The sequence below is a fragment of the Strongylocentrotus purpuratus genome, unplaced genomic scaffold, assembly GCF_000002235.5.
Source record: "Strongylocentrotus purpuratus isolate Spur 01 unplaced genomic scaffold, Spur_5.0 spur5_scaffold_6, whole genome shotgun sequence".
Lineage (NCBI taxonomy): Eukaryota > Metazoa > Echinodermata > Echinoidea > Camarodonta > Strongylocentrotidae > Strongylocentrotus > Strongylocentrotus purpuratus.
The window spans coordinates 16,418,967-16,441,768 of record NW_022145612.1 but is presented as its reverse complement, the minus strand read 5'-3'; the positions used below and the strand labels follow the sequence as shown (position 1 = coordinate 16,441,768).

General features: G+C 37.6%; 2 protein-coding genes across 2 annotated transcripts; one reads left to right on the top strand and one right to left on the bottom strand.

The window, feature by feature from the left end:
- The first annotated feature begins 9,189 nt into the window (after window positions 1-9,189).
- Window positions 9,190-13,404, top strand: LOC752355 (transcription initiation factor IIA subunit 2). Its single transcript, XM_030972831.1, is given in 4 exon segments — window positions 9,190-9,345; window positions 11,144-11,225; window positions 11,228-11,247; window positions 11,769-13,404. Coding segments are annotated over 4 exon segments (324 nt in total). The 5' UTR covers window positions 9,190-9,273; the 3' UTR covers window positions 11,919-13,404.
- Window positions 13,405-14,226: 822 nt separating this feature from the next.
- On the bottom strand, window positions 14,227-20,554 carry LOC115919333 (snRNA-activating protein complex subunit 5-like). The gene is made up of 3 exons (XM_030972838.1): window positions 20,417-20,554; window positions 17,966-18,046; window positions 14,227-16,597 (listed from the first exon to the last, which is right to left on the bottom strand). The coding sequence occupies exons 1-3, from the start codon at window positions 20,504-20,506 to the stop codon at window positions 16,310-16,312; spliced, it is 459 nt and encodes a 152-aa protein (XP_030828698.1). The 5' UTR covers window positions 20,507-20,554; the 3' UTR covers window positions 14,227-16,309.
- Window positions 20,555-22,802: the final 2,248 nt, after the last annotated feature.

Below are 22,802 nucleotides of genomic sequence, written 5' to 3'. Positions count from 1 at the left end.
ACATAATAGTTACAAACTGATCGGTTCTAAATTATTTAAAAAAGCTAAAGAGGCTGGAGCACAATGGGAAGCAGGGGGGGCAACAAAAAGGGCACCTACAAAGGGAAATCTCAAAGCGAAAGAATTTTTTTTTTTAGAAATTGGTTTATACCCCTACATTGTGATTACATTATCTGGGATGCTTTCAATATTCGTTTCTTTGTATACATCATACAAGAAATTGCTTAAGCATCATACTCTGCAGTTGGGTGTGATGGTCTGAACAATCATTTGCGAGCGAGCGAGGAAACATTTTAGGATTTGGTAGGTCACAGTGCGAAAAATTACATCTTAAAAAGATGAAAAAATCCAATCCTGATGGGGTTATAAGCACATTCTCAAACGGAAGACGGTAAAGGCCTCTGATAAGTTACATAATTATATCATCTATAAATGCGAGTGAGTGTAACGAGCGAGCCTTAGGTGAGAGGGAAAAGGGACAATTATCGAAAGGGATAAGACACCTATTAGAAAAGAAAAGGAGCATGTGTTTAAGTACATAATAAGAGGTGAACATGGGGCACTTCTTATAACTGAAAAGAGGCACTCACAAGAGATTAAATAAGGCACTTATGAGAATGGTAATAGGCATTTGTCGAAAGAAATGGGGCATCCATCAGATTTTGATAGGGGCATTTATGAAAAGGGGATAGATCGATTAGAAAGAAAAGGGGCACGTTTCATTGTTAAAAGGGAAATTATCAGAGGTGAAAAGGGTTATCGCACTTGAAAGGGGGTAGTTATGAGAATGAAAAAGGGGCACTTATAATAAAGAAAAATTTGCATTTGTTGAAAGAAAAAGGGCACCGATCAGATTTGAAGGGGCTTTTATCGGAAGGGGGAAGTGGCTCTTATTAGAAAAGAAAATGGCATATGTTAAATAAAAGGTGCACTTATCGGATTTAAAAATGGGTAGTTATTAAAAGGGGAAGGGTCACTTTCTTACGTAAAAATGGCACTTTTGGGGTACTTCAAAAAAGGGGGGCATTGAGCCCCCTCCCCTCTCGGGAACGCCGCCTCTGATGGGAAGTAGAAGAAAGTGTGCAACGTTTAAAAGAAATTAGAGGAAAAACTGGGAAAGCTGTTTCTAAATAAATTAAGGGATTACGGTACGTGAAAGTGTATATCATTTATGCAATGGAATACGGCATTCCTTTAAACATGGTTTGCGTTTTGAATGAAAGTCCCTAATAATGGGTACTATTTTCTGCCAAGATGACCCTTAAAATGGACATGGGTTTAGACGCTTCAGCCGCCCCCCCCCCCAGTCAAAACTAAATCTGAGTACCCCCTCCCCCCCCCCCCCCCCCAAGGTCCTAAACAATGGGCTAATTTTTTTTGTTTTAATCAATTGCTTTCATACACATAAGTTTGTGATTTTATAAATACTTCAAGTGTGAAGACAATCAAAGTGGTATGTACGTAGCTAATACCAGAGGGAAAATTACATTAGTTTACGACATGTAAGCTGCTTAAACCAACTTTGGCACAAATTGAGTGATTGCAAGACGAAAGCATCGCCATGATGCAAAAATGTTCAGACAATCTACTCCTAAAACTTACAGTACTGGAATTATAACTTAGAAAATGAGTCTTGTATCTCGGCCATGGAATGATGAAAATTCTTTTACTAAAAACTAAAAGAATACGTCCATGAAATGTCATATCTATGTCTCAAATGGTACAAATTAACATTATATGCGGAGTGACAATTCTCTATTGTTTACAGAACATAATATGGGATAAATGTTAATTTTAGCTGTGTGCAGCGCGACGATTTTTGACGCTACATTATGGTACCATTTGCACATTTTGATAGAGGGCCTATGTGGGTTTCTCTTCAGTAAGGTAAACAAAAAACACATGAACACCAGGGCGGTCCGGACTTTGAGAAGCTCCGCTCTGAGCTATCTTTTCCGGGTGTGGTGCAGGGGCAGCTAGCAGTGGCGGATCCAGGGGGGGGGAGGGCCGCCCCCCCCCCCCCCTTGAGAAAACATTTTGCTCCGATTGTCTCATTTTCGCTCGCTCGATCACTGCAGCACAAAGTTAACATAGCTCGTTCGACGTCACTACCAAACTAGCCAATCAGCTGTCAATGACAACCGGGAGGTCGTGGGTTCGAACCCCGGCCGCGTCATACCAAAAGACGTTAAAAGATGGGAGTTGTTGCTACCTTGTTAGGCGTTCAACATTAAGGGATAGAGCAACGTCGATCTGGCGCTGCTCAGTGGCTGCCGGGCTCACGATCAATTGGGCAAAAAGAATTTCCGTTTCGGTTTAATAAAAATTTGGAGTGGACTATTAGGCTATTATTATTATTATTATGACGTCATATTGAATGCGGCGGCAAATATATTTTGTGAAATTATCGAGAAATTGACTATTTCTAATTGCAACTAGTTTTATTTTTGGATGGAAAAGCAGCCATTGTTATTTTGACATTCATTGAAGTAATCAGAATAGGGTAAGTTACTTCTCAGATGATTCAAGAGGTCCATTTTGTAGATAATTTTTAAATTTCTTAGAATGTTCCACTGTGTTGCAGGGTACCGGGTGTATGCTATTGGGTGTGATGTGTTCGCGCGCTATAAGTACAGGCCACCGCGCCGTCGGGTGTATTCTTGTACTGATGTAGGTGCAAAGCTAGAATGACTACCACGCCCACTTCCCTCTCTATGCCTTTCTGAACATTCCTTTCCTTCTCAATACAATAACTTTCACCTGCCTAAGTTATTCAAACCATACCGCCTCGCCACTTCGATTACGTAATCATTAAAAGGATCTGCATAATCAACGTTTTCCTGCTATACGTTGTACTGCAGGAAAATACAAATCTCCCTGGTATACCTTACAGTCCAAACGATAAATATGTGCCTTTAACGAAGCATGCGACAATCGGCGTAGCAGACGACACTTGATAGTCATTTTGTATGTGAGATTGCTTTGCTAAATATAAATTACTTTGTTAATAAATATAAACTAAAATTTCTTTTACATTTCTTTAAACCATCATTGATATTTAATAATTCATGAGTGAGTAAAAGAAACATACCAAACTATATAATTATATGAAATACTTGGTGGCAATTAGGGGAGTTTGACGTGATGACCGATTGCACCCCTCTGTTAATAACCGAATAGTCCATGGTGTGTCATGAATATTCATGTTTTTGCTTACCTCGGCTACATGTTTGCTTTTACTAAATTGAAAAATTACGGTGGGGGGTTGGATGAAATGGACATAATGAAATAGGCAGAAGTGATCTATAATAATTCATGCTTTTTATGTTTCGTGTGCTCGACCTATAATCTTCAAATCGCTTGGAAAACTGAGTCCAAAGTTAGACTTGTTTCACATGTGTATTATAGGCAATGATGAGCTTGCAACCTATTTTGAAAAATTACGTGGGTGAACTTTCAAAAGTCAATGAGACATGAGGGCTCCAATGAAAGAGCTAGTGATAACGTACATCGGGTGGATGTGCTTTTCGTTTAAACAAAAAATGATTTTTTTTTTTTTTTTTTTTTTTAAACGTCCATAGGCTAACATGTTAGGCTGCTGACTCTGATCATGCTCTGACGATAGGGGCGTTGTGAAATGAGACTAAACGGAGCAATATGAAAAATCATGTAAAAACCACGTGATTTTCAACTTTTTGGGGGGTTGGGCCCCCCCCCCCCCCAGGCGCTCAAGGGGTGCAAATTTTTTAATTTTCGGGGACCCCCCCCCCCCCCCCAAAAAAAAAAAAAAAAAAAAAAAAATGTGTTCACTATCTCCCCCCCCCCCCCCCCCCCCCCCCCTCCGATAGTCCCATAGGTGGTACACGTAAAGTTAGGAAAATGACCGTCTGCAGAAAGACTACTCTGCTATCGAAGAACCATCTAACTTTTGATAAAATGTCATTTTTTGGAAATATGAGACCTTGTTTTTTGAACCTCCTTTAATCTCTTCAATAGGTATTTTCTCTGAGCGCTAGCGGACCGATCCAAAGTTACCCCCCCCCCCCCCCCCTCCGATTGTCCCATAGGTAGTACACGTAGAGTTAGAAAAATGACCGTCTGCAGAAAGACTACTCTGCTATCGAAGAACCATCTAATTTTGATAAAATGTCATTTTTGGGAAATATGAGACCTTTACCTTGAACCTCCATTAATCTCTTCAATAGGTATTTTCTCTGAGCGCTAGCGTACCGATCCAAAGTTACCCCTCCCCCTCCGATTGTCCCATAGGTAGTACATGTAGAGTTAGGAAAATGACCGTCTGTAGAAAGACTACTCTGCTATCGAAGAACCATCTAAATTTTGATAAAATGTCATTTTTTGGAATATGAGACCTTTACCTTGAACCTCCAATAATCTCTTCAATAGGTATTTTCTCTGAGCGCTAGCGTACCGATCCAAAGTTATCCCTCCCCCTCCGATTGTCCCATAGGTAGTACACGTAGAGTTAGGAAAATGACCGTCTGCAGAAAGACTTCTCTGCTATCGAAGAACCATTTAACTTTTGATAAAATGTCATTTTTGGGGAAAATGAGACCTTGTTCTTGAACCTCCATTAATCTCATCAATAGGTATTTTCTCTGAGCGCTAGCGTACCGATCCAAAGTTACCCCACCCCCTCTGATTGTTCTATATTACACATAGAGTAATAGGAAAACTACCGTCTTTTTTAGCCTTATTTTTTCCAGTTTAATATAAAATATATTTCATTTAAATATTTTTGCAAACTTTTCGTTTTTATTCAAGATCAGGTCAATAAATAATTCATTTAGTTGCGTTAATCCAATTTTAATCTTAGACCCTTATACTTTTCACATTCCTCAAATTGGTTTTCCGGCTGGAATCCGGCCAACTTCAATCTTGCGTGCGCTGTAAAAGTTCTTTCGCGCCTTTACCACTTACGGTGTCGTCAAAAGGGTAAAGAGAAAGAAAAGAAAAAGAAAAATATCGCTCGCTCTCTCTCTCTCTTTCTGTCTCTCCTGGCCTTAGATGCTGTTGTTATTGTTGTTAATAGTTTAATGGCGTTCATTCAGTAGTATTGAATATATAGTATATACGCCATGCATACATAAGAAAACTGATAATATAGATTTGTAATGGCATAATTAATTAGTCAGTAATGCAATTTATTAGGAGTCTCTGGATGGTTTGCAACTTCGTGTTTCTGCTTTTTTATAAGTTTAATCTGGTTAGATGCTTCTCGCTAGAAAATTATTATATTTCTCGTCTATTTCAAAATAATATTATCAACGAATGAGTAATAACTTCCGGCTTTCTAGTGTTAAAGCTCACCTGTCAGAGGAAGATGTCTGGACCTTACTCAATACTGTTTAACTTTAATATCAGCTCTGTATTCTGAAAATATCGGTCATTCCGCACAATGGCTATATCCCTTTCATTAAAAGAGGATATTTTCAGCTTTCTGGTGGTATAGGTCACTTGCCGGAGGAAGATGTCTGGAATTCCGGCTCTGGGCTGTATTCTGAAAAAGTTCGGTTATTCCGAACAATTCATATCCCGTTCAAGCAATAATTAAAAATGAAGTGCCCACTGTCAGGGCACCTAAATCTTTGAGCTGATTAAATATTCTAAAAGGAGAGATTTTCAGCTTTATGGTTGTATAGGTCACCTGCCGGAGGAAGATGTCTGGACCTTTTAATATACAAAATTAAAAAGTACGAATCAGCAGGAAGAAAAAAAAATCTGTATTCAGGCTATAGTTCAATCATATAATATAACATGTCATTCGCTTCTCTCCTCTGTCTCTCAAGTGTAAGGTATTCCTTTAATTTCCCCTTAAAATGAGAAAAGTTTTTTTTTTTCCTTTATATCATTAGGAAGGGAATTCCAATGTTTTATGGCAATGTAATAAAACGAATGCCAATACTTCCTATACTTTTTATGGTAATAGTTAAAGTAGAATCGGTTATTTCTTGTATTATAATCATGAGAGTCGGTAACAAGATCGAAGTGGGATCGAATATGATTCGACCTAGTATGATATATTTTATGCACGTGATGCAATACGAATTGTTTTGATATTAACCCTAATAAGGCCGGGCTATATGAGGTCTTAGTATGGCCGGGGGGCCATAATGGCCCCCCCCCTTAAGATCTCGGCCGCGAAGCGCCCGATCTTCGCGAAAATTTGCACGCATGTCAAGTGAAGTGTATAGAATAATATGATAATTTCAATTTTTTGAAAAATTCACTCATTTGCATATTTATGGTAATTTATGCAAATAAAGTCATAAAACTCACATTTTTACCCATAAATCATATATTATTCATAATTAGGCATTCTTTTTCACTACATATATTCATTAGACCATTCTGAATAATAATACAACAAACAAATTTGGAAGAGCCAGCTTATTCCTTATGTTATCCCTTGTTTTGATAATTTCTTATGTATTTCATTGTTTTTTTTTAACTTACGTATTTCATTGTTTTTGTTGTTTTATTTTATTTCATTTCTTACTACAATTCAACTATTTTGACACCCAAAACAACCACCTAAACTTTAAACAAGACCCATAACCCATGTTTGATCTGTTTTTAGGAAAAATGACTTTTCCATATGTTTCGTACACAAATCACGAAAATGAGCGATTTTCGGGCTGACATGCAAAGACAAAAGGTCACGTGACATTGTAACCGTAGGTCCGATTTTCAAAAAAATTCTTTTAAAAGTTGCGCAAGACTCGAAAGAAAAAAGTCAGCAAGTGGCGGGGCGCCATCTATATGCGTTCTTGAGCAATCAGAAAAATCGTGGAGGGGGGCCATAATGTCCCCCCCCCCCCCCCCGGCCTTATTAGGGTCAAAGGTTGACTTCAAGAAAAACCAGCTTTAGAAAGTTGGATGAAGCCAACATGAGTTCTTGGACCAGAATAGTTGATGAATCTCACGATTTTGTTCTGTAAGGGATAATACTTAGCAAGGGAATGATACTTCATCACCACACACATCTGGGAAGGAAGCATCCAAGATTTGAATACATTTACTTGATAGAAGACTTCACATATTACGTCATGTACGAAAATGATGCCCATGACGTGCTGATAAACTGTACAGTATTTTTGCTTTATATCTCATACACACTTTGGCGGTTAAACTTGTAGATATTTATGGACAATAATATAATAAATCTCTCAAAATAAGTAAAGTCATTTCTTCGCACACGTTTTTAAAATGGTTTAGGTTATGAATTTTAGAATTGTCAGTTGGGGACTATAATGATTCTATAAAAGCTTTGTGTAAATCAATCAGATGTATATCAAAAGGAAAGCAGAATGTCATAATACAAATGGATATTGCTATACATTTTGTTATACATTTGTATTAAAGGCTATATAGTTTCAATCATTGCATCTCATTTAGAAATCGAGTTCTCCATGAACATATAATAGACCTCTAAATATATATACCAGGGGGCTCGTTTCTCGAAACCGTCATAAGTCTAACTACGTGGATAGAGGCAGTGCTCCCGGAAGGAAAAGTGCCCCTATTACTTTGACAAGTGCCCCTATTAATTGTTTAACTGCCCCTTCCCCTTTCCACCTCTGATAAGTGCCCCTTTTATTTTTACACATACCCCTTTTCCTTTCACAAGTTCCCATTTTCCTTTGCCATTAGTGTCCATTTTCCAATCTCATAATTGCCTTTTTAATCTCTAGTAAGTTCCCCTTTTCAGGTACGAGAAGTGCCCTTTTTCACTTTTGATAAGCGCCCCTTCACCTATGATAATTGTCCTATTCAAATCAGAGGTTCCCCTTTTGCTTTGACAAGTTCCCCTTTTCCTATGTAAAAAGTGCCCCTTCCCCTTTTATTAGCTGCACCTTTTTTTTCTTCACATGCATGTTTCCCCTGTCCTTTTTAATAAATGCCCTTTCATCTATTAAAATAACCCTATTCAATTTTGAGAGATACTCGTTTTACTTTGACTAGTGGAGCCCCTATTATTTTGACACGTTCCCCTTTTCCTTTCTAATAAATGCTCCTTTTCCTTCTTATAAGTGCCCCTTCCCCTTCTCATAATTACCCCTTTTCATCTTTGATAAATGTCTCGTTTATTTTAACATGTGCCTCTTTTTCTTTTTAATAAGAGCCACTCCCCCCCCCCCCTTCTCATATAAGCCCCCTTTCACCTCCGATAAATGCCCCTATTAAAATGTGATGGGTGCCCCTTTTATTTTAACAAATGCACATTTCCCTTTATCATTAGTGCCCCCTTTTCATTCTCATAAGTGCCTCTTTGCATGTGCGATAAGTGCCCCTTTTCACCTCTGACAGTTACCCTTTTAACAATGATATGTACCCCTTTTTTTTTCTAATAAGGAACTTATCCCTGTTTTCATAAATGCCAATTATCACTTTATGCCCCTATCACAATCTGATGGGTGCCTCTTTTCCGTCAAAAAATGCCCATTTCTCATAAAATCCCCTTCATCCCTGGTGCGTGCCTCTTTTTTAGGTCCAAGAAGTGGCCAATTTTTACCTATAATTAGCCTTAATACTTTGACACGTGCTCCTTTTCTTTCTTATAAATGTCTTAACCCTTTCGATAAGTACGTGTCCCCTAATTTCAAGCGACTGAGAGCAATTTGCCAAAAGCTCGCTTGCTATGCTCGCTCCTAGTTATAATTTTTGTACACATATATTGGATAACCAATGTCAAAGTTATAGTGTAACATTGAGTGTAAGACTTATGACAGTTTCGAGAAACGGGCCCCCCTTGGCCGGGTGCATATATACACCTTTGACCTTTCCCATCGGTTTCAGAACGGTATAATTAATTACGAACGTAGTATCCTCCCTCTCTACTCTCTCTCTCCCCCTTCCTCCTTCCCCCTTCCCCCTCCTCCCCCCCCCCCCAAAAAAAATATATATATAATAACCCTCTCTCTCTCTCTCTCTCTCTCTCTCTCTCCCTCTCTCTCTCTCTCTCTCTCTCTTTCTCTCTCTCTCTCTCTCTCCCTCCCTCTCTCTCTCTCTCTCTCTCTCACTCTCTCTCTAGCTCTCTCTCTCTCTCTCTCTCTCTCTCTCTCTCTCTCTCTCTCTTTTGTTCTTCTGTTTTTTTGCCATTCGATAGGGTTTTCGATTAGTACCATCGTAGACTACATTTCTATTTTAATTTGTCCACTCAGCGACACCAAAAGCGATATATGCGTTGTGTATAACTAATCGTAGTCTACTCCAGAATTTGACATTTTACAACCACTTTTAACAGCAAAGATGAGCCATCAACTATATAGAAACACAGCCCTTGGAAACAGCTTGCAAGAGAGTCTGGACGAATTAATTCAGGTGAGTAACTTAAAGACAGAAGAGGCTTAGCAAAATGCAAATGTTTTAATATAGAAGCATAGATCTAGAATCAATGCTAAATGCGTATTGACCTCAGCTCTAGCTCGCCTCTAGGCGCTGCACTACGTGTAGATCTAGGGCCTAACTTTTTGGTTAGACCGAAATTTCTGTCGCTTCGTTCGTTAGCCTCTGATTTGACTAACTGTTAGGCAAGAAGTTACTAGCTAGTAACTTCTTGGACTAGGTCGGCTCCTCTCTTTAGAGACAGAAGCGAACCATAGGCGCTACGGAGTGGGTTCGGTGGATTGATCTTACCATCAAACATGCAATAGACTATGCATAAAAATAAAATGGTATGTTTGACAAAAATTGCTCCAAAAACAAAACAAAATATGAGGGGGCCGAAATTGATGAGCGGACGGTCGAGGACAGCCAACTGATTTTTTTTGGGGGGGTCTAATGGTCATGATTTCAATTTTTCAAAGTCGTGCATGCAGTTAGCGACTGTAATCTCAGATCCTCATTGAATTGATGATGAGCATTAGTGGACTACTGGACTATTCTTTCTTCTCAATTAAAGCACTTTAAAATTTGTCAAGAATTTAACAAAAAATACATGATTTTGGTACCGGAGTGATAACCATTTGCTTACCTTCCTTGTGTTCCTGATGCATGATGATAATTAGTCTAGGCACAATTTACAAGAGTGCGCAATGTTGGTTCAGGCTTAAATGCAAAGACATGAGGTGTACACGAAAAAAATTGTTTTCGCGTTTCCAATTTGATATTTATTTCACAATAAGAGTGATTAGTTAAGTCTATGGAGGTGCACGCATGGAATCCACTGTGAACAGAAGAGGAGATTTGAGGAATTAACAAAGCAAAAAGAACCAAAATAATAAGGGGGAAAGAAGACAGGTGAATAGAATGATAAGATGAGAATAAGGGAAAAGAAATTGGAAGGAAAATATGAGTTATTTATATCTGGTGCTTTCCTTCCGGTGACTACCAATGATAAATATTTATTTATATCATTTGTAGATCTAATTGAAGTTGTTTTCTCAGTAATGGGGAAAAATACCCATTTCCTTCTTACCGGTATTTTGGCTTACCGGTTTTTTTGGCTAAGAACTTCAGACAACAGGGCAGGGAGTTCATTCCATACATATATTTTTTATTGGATAACAACCCACCCTTCAAACAATTGGATGGATATTTGATATATACATGTAAGGAATTTTGAATGATATATTTGACATACCAGTACATGTAAAAGAATATATTTGAATGCCTGAAGCCCTTAACGTTGAGATTTTTTGTTAAGCCAAAAGGTGAAAATATGTGTATTGGCAACTGGTATACTTTCATTGTGAATCCTGAATGAATGACCTATATTTATATAGAGAATGGGTTATGGGAAAGTGAACTATTTTATCAGGAGTCTGGCAAACCAAGCTATGGTCCAGTGAAAAAAATACACGGGGGCTCGGGGCGAAATAGCCCCCGAAATGCCCAAAAGAGCCCCTAAAAATCTGAAAAGAGCCCCTGTAAATTTTTTCTTAGAGTTCTATACAAAACAAATTTTAGAGTGTTGATTTCATGCAGGCAAGTTTGAAAAGTAGCCCCCGAAAAATAAATATTAATTTTTTCCCTGCTATGGTCTGTTCTAGCTGTCAGGCATTGTATTCGGAAGAGTAAAATGCAGGGAAACTCAAGTGAGAGAAATCTGTATGTGAGTTAAAAAAACATGTATCTTGATCCTGTGCTTAATTAAAATCATTTTTTCTCTCCCATACAGGCAAGGCTTATTACACCACAACTTGCTCTGAATGTCCTGCTCAAGTTTGATCGTGCCATCAATGATGCTCTGGCAAACAGACTAAAAACAAGATCAGTTTCAAGGTATAATAAAAAGTTGGATTTGTATGTTCTTATTTGAAGAAAAAATAATTAAGTCAAGACTGAAGATCATTTTCCCTAAAATAGTCCCGCCCCCCCCCCCCCCACTCAGTGTTATTTAGGGTACACATATGCGTGTTCCCAGCGACCCCCCCCCCCCCCCCCCCCCCCCCTTTCTGCAAAAGTCTGGTGTGTAAAGTCTATACGGGTCAACCTTTTTGTTTTGTTATACAAGCCTTTTTCAGCATTCGTGCCCCACCCCCCTCTCGCCAAATGACTGAACAAAGTAACTTTTTCCTGAAACTGACGACATAGGAGGCCTGGCAAACTAGGTTTTCCCCCATTGTTGCTTACATCAATCGTTCATTTTAATATTTCTGTAGTCTCTCCATTGACAGGAAAGATATAGGAGAAAATTAATGATTAGACTGTTGTGAATGATCACATTCCTTTCACTCAACTTGATTCATGCTTTGGTAAAGTCTTGAATTACTATAACCTTTTCTTTGTTCAATTTCTTTCAGGGTCATCTAAATACTTACAGATTCTGTGACAACGTTTGGACTTTTGTTCTTAACGATGTGGACTTCCGTAATGGTGACTTTGTGACAGTTGACAAGGTCAAGATTGTGGCTGTTGATGGCAAGATATCAGCAGCATCGGGGCAGGACTGACACCCAGTACAGAAAAAAGGAGAACGCTATTCAAAAGACTACTAGTGAAGCAAGAATCTTCTGTGCAAATTGATGGCTGGCTAGAATGTAGGAAGTCAGGGGATGTTTGTGATGCCAAAATGTATGTTTCTCGCTGATGGCTGGCAAATACATGTAACGAAAGGAGCTTGCATCTGGCCATTTATCCTATTAAAGTTGCGAAAGTGAATCTTAAAAGATTATATTGTCACAAGAATCTGACAGGTCTACAATGTCTTATTAATTTGTATTTATTGGTTTCTACTCCTTCCAACTTTTCGTCATGTGAATATTTACAATTCCATAGCTAATATAGAGAAGCTATATTGAATATGTCTCCTGTATTCCATGGTGATGAACTTACCCCAACCCATATAGAGAATGGATGGGTGGAGGAAACTTTACAGGGTACAGTGTGCCACAGCCCATTTACAATTTTAATAAGACCCAATAGGAATTCAAACATTTGTTTTTGATACAGATGTAACAATATGAGGACTTAATCAACAAATTAAAATTCTTTTCCTTTTTTGCTACCACAACTAGATATTGTTCTTGAATGTCAGGTGTAGCTATAAAGGTACAATTGTACTTGTTGCCAATTTTCCCTCTCATGAATTTTGCTTAAATCCATTTTTACTGTGTTAAAGAAAACTTACTGGAAGTCTGCAAATGAAATATTTGCTGGTGTAAAATTTAGAAATAAATCCAATTCAAATTTTCCAGGTTTTTCTTTATTCATTTTGCAAAACAATGAAGGGAAAATTGTGCTGCAACTACCTACCACTGTCATTTTTCTGAGAAACATATCATGTATTGTGTGATATTGCTGGTGTATTGGTCCTGAACAAGGCGGACTACATGTAGATTCAAATGACTTGCTGAATTTATCATTTAAATTAATGTGCAAGCATTTCATTTGTAAACAAGTAGTGAAGTAATCAATTGATTTGGTTGTAAAGTAGAAATTACTGCACTTCACAATTTATAATTTTTTTCTCATAGGGAAATTTGTCAAGTAAATCCATTATCGTCAATGTTTTAATTAGGTGGATCCTGACGTGCCATCAATATTTTTCTCTCAAAAGGATGCATTATGTAATGTTGGTGCAATATGCACATTTTTTGTATTATGTATTTATTTTCATGTTCCAAAATATTAGCTGCATTTTTTTCTTCTTATTGTAGACAAATAGACATGTTTTACCGGTAACTGTGATCAGTTATGAAAGGTCTGTAATCTGTATACCAATAAAGAGGTGACTTGTGTTGATCAAGATGGCTAGGGATAGATAGACTGGTATCACAATTTTGGCCATGGAATTTTGTTGTAACCAGCTTGTTTTACCTTGAATGAACTGGTCTCAAGGCAAAATAACCGGCCATTTTGAGAAAACTGTAGAATCTCTCACCAGCAGCCAACCCTTAAGAATCATTACTCAAGTGTAACTCTATTCTTTGTGGTGAACATGTTTTGCTTTGAGATCATATGTCATCTTGATGAGTCTATATATGAACAAAAATGTAAAATGTGTGAGACAGTGTTAGAACTCTTGAGTGGAGCATTATTAAAAGACTTCTGTATTTCAGCCTATGGTTTAAAAAAAGAAGAAGAAATGTTCATTGTGATTTACTACAAATCAAGACTAAATTGAACATTTTGATATGTCAAATTTTAAAGGGATAGTTGAGTTCTGTTGCAGAGGGCGCTACACAAAATATTTTGTTTTGAGATAATGAAAGAGATGAATGTCAAATATGAAAGAACATACAATTTAAAAGACAAAATCGGTTCAGAGACAGCTGAAATATCCATAGATTTTTAATGCTTGTGTACGACCACAAATATTCAATAATTTGAAAAAGCCGTTGAAAAACGAAATATTTCTTTTACGCCTTTTACGTCGTATTTCAGCCAATGCCGATGTTGACTTTTTTGTTGGCTTTTTCGTGTTGGTTACATGTATATTATGCACGACCAGCTGGCCCATGTATTGTTATTTTTAACTAATTAATTAATTAACGGTCACCAAATTTTTAAAGTGGATCTGAATTGGTATGATCGTATGGGCTAAATTTCACACATTTTGGGGTCTAAAATTACATAGATAAGAATAAGAGCAATAACTATGCACTTTGAAGTCATTTGCGGTCTGAAAACAGAACTCAACTATCCCTTTCAGTCAAATTTTTGTTAAATTTTAAGAATAAAAGAAATTCACAGATTATTACCTTTTCATTACTCTCCAGTTTCTTAATTGTTTAAATTAAATTTCTATATCTTGTAGAGTAAGTGATTTGTGACAGATACAAGTATGAACATGTGTTTAAACCACCAAAAAGAACTTTGTATAAAGTCTCTTGTAAATAGTCTGGATCATTTGATAGTGATAGTGCAATCATGAATTATCATTATCACCAGTTTTGATGGTCAAATTTCATCTTAACATGAGGAGTTATAAAAAAGGATACTTGTTTACAAAGAGATTTATGTAACATTGTCAGCAATCAGCATACTTCTTTTGGTTTTTACAAGTTTATTCCTTCTCAACTGTAAACATGCATGTAAATCAAAGAGTAGAGAAAGTTATTAAATGCCACAATTATATACCAGCAGCTTTACTTTTGATCCTTATTGTTCTGTAAAGTTTTCTGAACCCTCCCCCCCCCCCCCCCACACACACACACACTCTCTCATTTAGCATATCAGTCATTTAACAAAACTCCAGATAAACTCTCAATTCGAGACACCATATTTTCTATTTGATAATAATAATAAAATAAATAGCAATAAAGTAATGAATGGCATGATCATGCAGCACTCCCCCTCCTCCCTCTCTTGGGGGGGGGGGGGGGGGTACAAAGCATCTTGGCTATCCACCCAAGTGAGATTTATTTTTGGACGAATACCCAATGAGATGAGAGTCGTACCAAAAGGGTTCAAATTATCATTTGCGCCTAATATATGTCATCTCAACGACATATCTGGCAGACATTCACTTTGGCAAACAAGAGAGCTGGTCTTTATACTCCCGACTCCCTCTCAAAATATTTCAGTATGAAATTAATATAAGCCTAATCAATTGTCACATTGCATAAAAGGGAATTCAACCTGGTTCGGCTTAGCTTAGACACATCAAAGAATGTCATTACTTTTGTCTATTTGATTTCATTCAAACTGAACCATTCTGTTTTTCTGACTTGTCTCCTTTCTTTCAAAGTGATTTTCTTTCAAGGATAGGTTCTCTTTTAACCTTAAGAAGTTTAGTGTTGTCTCTATTGACATTTAAATACTTTTATCTTTTGCACCGGAATACATCTACCCATTCTCTTCATACTCCTAGCAGTTTTTATGAAAGACAATGTTGCTTGAAACTTGAACAGGTAACACCCTTTGGCAAGAAAATTAGTTCCCTGAAGAAAAAAAACATACACAAGTAATACAACCTATCCTCTTATTGCAATTGTAAGGCACCAAACTTTATTCTTTCTATGCCTACAATGTATCTCTCCACAATTCATCTCGAAGAATTCAATTTTTGAAAACAATTTTACTTGTGTTCAACAGACATAGTACAGGGCAGATATCTAAGTCTGTATTGGTAATTGGAGCCTTATAATAATAATTTATCATAATATTCTGTTCTTGAATAGGACACATCACAGGCACTCCCAAAGTACCCTACCCTTGTGACCCACAGTTTCTTGAACAGTTCTGCATGAATCTTCAGGCTAGAATGGAACTTCTCAAAGATGGAGATATATCTCGCACCTAGATCATGCAAAGGTTATAGGTTATTTAATATCGTCATTGATATTGTAAGTTTGTAACAGTTAATTATTCCCATAACAAATATTCAAGGGTTTGCCTACACACTTTATGCTCAAAACTCTGCTCTTGATCTCTGCATACAATATACAGCATGCATAATGCATATTCCTTTCTTACAAGACATAAAAACTCTCCTCCAGTCCGGACTTGTAGGATATTTACTCTGTCATAAAGTGTCTTTATCTGGCTTACATCCCTTGATTAGTCCCATGACAAATGATCAAGGTTCTGACTCCATATTCCATACTTCATTCTCCAATAAGACTTGGCCCTCAATCTTAAATGCATCTTCCTTTCTTCATTCACAGTTTTACAGATATATAGGACGTAAAGACTTCCCCCTCCAATTGTTTAGGATATTTACTCCACATTCATCTGTCTTGTGATCTTGTTAATTCTGATTATTCCGATGACATCTGATGAAAGTTTTGCCTCCATACGTGCTTCTTGCTCCAAAAGCAAATTGGTCCTCAACCTCTGCATTCAACCTGCATCTTCTTTTCTTTGGCCTGCATGATAGTATTCCTTTTGTCACCATGACTCAGCAATCTTCAAAATCATCTTCATAGTCTACTTCAGCCCTCATCTCTTTAAAAAGTTTTTTATACTCGGCTCCAATTTCATCTTCAACTCCTCCTTCATTATCATATTCATTCTCTTCATCAATGTCATTTTCCTCTTCCTCCCCTTCGTCTTCCTCTTCCTCTGTATCCATCTTTTCTTCAATATATTGTGCTTGACACATTTGCAGAATTGAAGTTGCTCTCTCATTGAGATCCTGCAGTGGTTCTTGATTGATTATCTCGTCGTCCATGTGTGGCTCAGAGTCCTGAAATTAATGTTTTTAAATCAATTACAGAAAAAATAGTAAATCATTAAAATTCAATTGTTCAATTTAGGACCAAAGATTGCTTCATATAAAAGATAAGGCTTTAAGGGCACCTCGCTTCATGTACTATGCTAGTGCATTTATGTAGTTGAACTGCCAAATTGAATTTAAGTGAATATGGCACTTCCAAACGAAACAAACCTAACTGAATAATCATTTCATTCAGCAGTTCAGTAAGATAAGTTGATCATGAAGTATCATTGTTAGCTGTTACCAATTTTGATGTTGACATTTCATCTAAACTGATGGTTAGATTTTACAAAGAATGGCATAAAATCTAAATGCCATAATAACTTTTAGAGTGACTCAGTAACATAGTTGAAGGTTGATGAAAAATTGCTTTTTTTAGAATTAAATGTTACTTATTATATTCCTTCTACTGACATGCAAAAATCCTGAAAAAATTCTTCAACCACGAAGGTTTCTATGGTTTTCTTTGAAAGCATTACTGTGCAACACCCTCTAACAGTGATTAACAGTAAATTCTCCCAACCATTTTTGAATTTTCCCAACCATTTTTTGATGAAAAAATAAATAAAACAGGCTATTAAAAATCTTTTGACACTTAAATGACTGGAATAGTATGTAGAGCCAATTTATTGCCTTGTGACGATTTACATTCACCTAAAATGTAATTAAATTGTAATAATATAGTTGGGAGAATTAAGGAATCAGTCAGATCAGTTTTTCCCAATTTGTATCATTAATAATGGTCCGTTTTCACTCAAATTTTCAGACTATCTTTAATTGTACATCGAGCATTGAAGTCACTACCTAAGCACCACTTTCTCTCATCTGAATAATGATGGACTTTATTGAAATTTCAATTACAAACATGAGGGAAGTCTTGATTAGATCAGCCTGACATACAGCAAAAAATGAAATGGAATGTATTTGATAGGAAAACAATATTACCCAAAATTGTTTTGAATTCTACATTGTAGATTCATCACCAGTGGCGTAATGAGCAAAAACTTTGGGGGGGGGGCAGAAAGAAACAAAATGCATATCATTTACAAAAAAAGTGAGAGAAAAAAACCAGTAAATCATGTCTGTAAATCACTGGTATCGAATTAGAAATATACAATCTCAAAAAATGAAATGCATATCTCCCTTTCCAAACATCAATCTTTCTCCCTTCCCTACCATCCCGACCCCCCCCCCCCCCCCAAACCCCCACGATCAGTACACCAGTGGTCATCACAAAGCACCACAGCATGTCTAACAAGGAAGGTTAAAATAAAATGGAAACTGTACAATATGTTGCTATGGCTGATTAGTAAGTTGGGAAATAAAATGACTGTTTACCTTCGTAACTTCCTGATCATCCTCACTCAAACTTCTTTCATGAGTTTTCCTCATTTGACGTCTTAAGACACGCTCCTCTTGCTGTGTTCATAAAATTCAAATTGAAAGTGACAATAATTGACATAGGATTAATAAAATACATGAATATATGTTCCTCTAATTCCTCACCGTTTTCCTATTCCTCCTCCCCTCCACCTACTCCACATCACCATCATCATAATCTTCTCTTTCTTCTTCTTCTCCTTCACCTCTGTCTCCTCTTCTCCTACTACTTCTCTTGTTTTCTTCTTCGCTTCCTCTTTATTTTACATCTCCTCCTTTTTCATCTCTTGCTTAATCATTTTCTGCTTAAGAAGTAAGAGCGGTTTCAGGTCCCCCCAAAAAAATGCTATATACACTGTCAAATAACGAGGAGTTGGGTCATATATTATAAGTAACATTACCTTTACAAATATACAAGAAAAAAAATTATTCTATGCAAGAAAAAGACAATCAAAAGTACTCGGTCAACCACATTGTTTGCAAATATTAATCGTTGTCAGAGCTCCCCAGTCCCCTGGAGACTTTTACTTTTAGTTCATATTTATTATTTAACATGATATTGTCTTGTGACTCTCGTGAATGAATAATCATGATTTGTTTTCAATAACTCAAACCCTCGTACATCAATGAGTGATTATTATTGGTAGTCGAGTCACTGGTATACTAGCGCAACGCACTGTGCACTGTGCGCCCTACGGGGCGCGTTATTTTTTTCTGCGGCACAGATTGGGGCATGGTGCGTGTTGAGCCTATGAGAAGTATGTTCTTTCCCTTCTGAATAGTGTCTGCACGTATGTGAGACTAGTCATGTTCGCTAGCGCATAGCGCTGCGAAGAAGTTTGAATATCCAACGCGAACTATGTGTTTAGATAACATTCCTCTTCGTTATACCTTGAATACCTTGAATACCAAAAGCTTCTGGAAGAAAGCCGTCTCCAGCTGCCAAGCTTCCAGGTCTAACTTCAAGGGGGGGGGGGGATGTCCCAGCTTCCGGGTCTTGCACCATAGTTGTTTTACAGCTATATCTTGCTTAATTGCTGGGTCATATCAAGTTAGTTAAGTTTTATTGACTAATTATTGAATTGTGATGTTCTCCTCTTCAGATTTCCAATTTCATTTTAATTGTTGATGTTATGATTTTCAATACGGTAGTGGATTACATGTATGAAGGGGTGACCAAAGTTCGCGGATATTTTTCTTTTCTTGCATATTTCAAAAAATCCAGATCAACATATATCATGTTCCATACGTCATAAGATTCGTAATTTATCATATAATCAGATTATATAACATTCCAAGGCTTTATTTACTTCAAATCAATGATAAGACGAGAATATCGGAAGCCTTACCACTACCGACGTCCGTCAAAAAGTGTGACCTAAGTTCGCGCATGATATTTACTGCCCTCTTGTGATGGGCTTTATATATGTAAACATTCCAAAAAGTTACGTAGTTTCAATCAGAAGCCGAACTTTATATTGAAACTTTGAAAATATAATAATTTCTCTCTATCATTGAAATATTGCCCGATAAAAATACCCTTGTTAAATTTTGCAAATAAAAGACAATATTTTTCAATGTTTATGTGTTAATGTCAATGTAGTCCCTATCTGCATGTCATTTGTTTGTTTGAAAAAATTATCATGTGTCTCCATTTTATATGTCAGCCATACACGAGTTCTCGCTCTTTTCTCTCTTTGTCTCTCCTCTTTCCCCTTTTAAATTTGTATTCTTACGAACCATAGATTCATTGAAATTCACAAACACAGATACGGTGGAAGCAGGCGCGCAGGTTCCGTTTTTCGCGTAAGAAATTGGAATTTTATCATTATTTTTCGGAGTCGATCCCTCTAATAAACTGATTTTCATGTAAAAAACACACAATTTGTTATGATAAAAAGCGTGAAAAAGCTAGCTTATTCACATATTTATGCCGCATTTTGACCTTTGGAGTTGTCGACGGTGCTCAAAGATTTCGTTGTCTCAGTCCCACACAGGCATCGCGTATCGTTCTCCTGTTATAGACCTAAGCGCTTTTAGTGTTAGTACGCGAACTTTGGTCACGCGCGAACTTTGGTCACACCACCATAACACTATTAAAACAGACCTCTACTACTAGTACGCACACGACCACTATTATTAGTCTGTAAATCAAGACCCCTTTTTTAAAAAGCTCCAATCTGTGCCGCAGAAAAAAAAACGCCTACGGGGCATGCACAACGAACGTAACTCAACGGGACTTTCCCCCGCGCCTCCTGCTGCGGGCGCACGGAGCGGAGCTCTCTTACGTGCAACCCAACCTCGATCATCCCGACACGGTTATGAACACGTCGGACTGAAGAAAAAAAATAAAGCCACACTGGATCCTCAACTGTGACATAATGATTGTAAAATGTTGGAAAACGATACCTTCAAGCGATTGAGTTGTGCCCGAAGCTTCGTCTCAATCTCCTGTAAAGCTTTATCTTCTTGTCGAAGAACTTTAAGTTTAGCCAACATCTTGGGTTATCATCCACCACGACCACGGGTCGCGGTCGTTGTTGCCTGTTGGATCGATTAGGTCTACGTAATGATTTAAAAATCGAAATGGTCAAAATCTTGATAACTAATAAATAACATATTTGGACTCAGGTATAGAAGTTTTCATATTCACACAGGGCCTAAAATTACTATTTGAAAGAAGTATTTAATGAAAATATGCTTTCCGTCGTCGTTCCTAGTAGCAAAAGGCGAGAAAATTGTGTGGATTTTATGGGGGGGGGGGCGGGGGGGTACTCGGATTTGGGGTGGGCCGCTCAAGCCTCGAAACACCTCTTATTAGGGATCATATACGGGCATTTTTCTCGAAAAAAAAGACCCGTTTTCCAAAAAATTCTGGTGTTTTTCTGGTGTTAATTTGCCTGGCAAACACCCCTAACACCCGTAACACCCGCTCTTGCGGACCCATTTTTAATTGTATTTCTTGTTTAAAAAAAAACATGTTTAGAGTTTTTTGTGAAAAAGTCACCCATTGGAGCGGCACACGCCGGTATGTCCTGAACGTCATACAGCTAATTGGATTTATACCCAATGTTAGCTCAGTGAGTTTTAGGCCTACATCAAAAGCGTATCATCTGAAGCTTATAGAGCAACTGAAAATGTGTGGGTATTATGCATATGCGAGGAGAGCCATTTTCGTGTGTTTAAAAATGCTAAAACGGACAAAAAAGCAAGATCTATGCTTCGGGAGCTCTACCCCATGGACCCCGTGCCGTCAGCGTCATTTTTTTCTGCGGCACAGATTGGGACTTTTTTTTTTTTAAGAGGTCTTGATTTAACCCTAACCCTAACCCTAAACTTTCCCATAGGCTCAACACGCACCTAACCCCAATCTGTGCCGCAGAAAAAAATAACGCGTGCCGTCATAGGCGACTTCCTAATTGGGGGGGGGGGGGCTTGCACAACAAAAAAAGGGGCTCTTTCTGGAGAAAATAAGGGCACCTGTTCTGCAAAGGGGAATCTTTAACCAAAAATATGCAATTTTTTAGGCACTAGTATACAGTTCAAGTTCAAGTTTTATTTATCTTTCTTTCATAATACAATTTACAAATTAGACATGAATAGTAACAAGTTAACAAAGTATGGAGTTACAAAAGAAAGATGAGGTGACCTTGGTTGAAAGCAAGACTTGTGGATTTAAGGTCCCTCATGAGTAGCTTTATGAGTATGTCCTAAAAGAACAAACTCGTCAGATAAGATTAATGCATACATAAATGCTGACATACTAAACTAACTAACAGGACGTACGCATTGATGAAAATGTTTGCAATGACTCAGCCAGCCGCTGAATAAGCGGGGGGGGGGGGGGGGGTAAGAGCACATTTTATTTAATTTTTTGGTCCCGAAAATTTGGTCGACCGATATTTCGTTCAGTTGGGATGGGGGGGGGTACGGTCCCAAAACACACACATAAAAACATTTGAGGAGGGGGTTCAACCCTCCCCCCCCCCCCCCCCCCCCTGCGTACGCGCCTGCTGGTATATTACCCCTATATTGTGATTACATTATCAGGGATGATTTCCATATTTGTTTCTCTTTATACATCATAAGATATATTGCTAGCATACTTTGCAGTACGTTGGGTGTGATGGTCTGGAAATTCATTTGCGAGCGAGGAAAAATTCGAAAATTTGTGAGGTCGCAATGCGAAAGATTACAGAGAGGAAAAAACCCAATCCTGATGGGGTTATAAGCATATCACATTCTCATAACGGAAGACTAAATAACATCTTTGATAAAATAATTATAATATAACATCTATAAACGCGAGCGAGCGTAGCGATCGAGCTTTGGGAGAAATTGCTCTTAGTCGCTTGAAATTAAGGGCACATTTAATAATGAGAGGAAAAGGGGACACTTATCGAAAGGGATAAGACACTTATTAGAAAAGAATGGAGCACGTTTCAAAGTACAAAGGCTAATTATCAGAGGTGAAAATGGGTACTTCTGATTACACCTAAAAAAAGAAGAGGCACTCACCAGGGATGAAAAAGGCACATTTGAGAATGGTAAATGGGCATTTTTTTGACGGAAAAAAGGCACCCATTAGATTTTTGATAGGGGAATTTTATTGTATAAGAGTGAAAAGGGGCCTTTATGCAAAAGGGATAGGTTCCTTATTAGAAAGGAAAGGGGGCGCGTATATGAAAAGAGGCACTTATGAGAATGAAAAAGGGGCACTAATAATAAAGGGAAAACTAAAAAAAAAAAGTTATCCGAGTTAAAAAGGGGTAGTTATTAAAGGGAAGGGGCACTT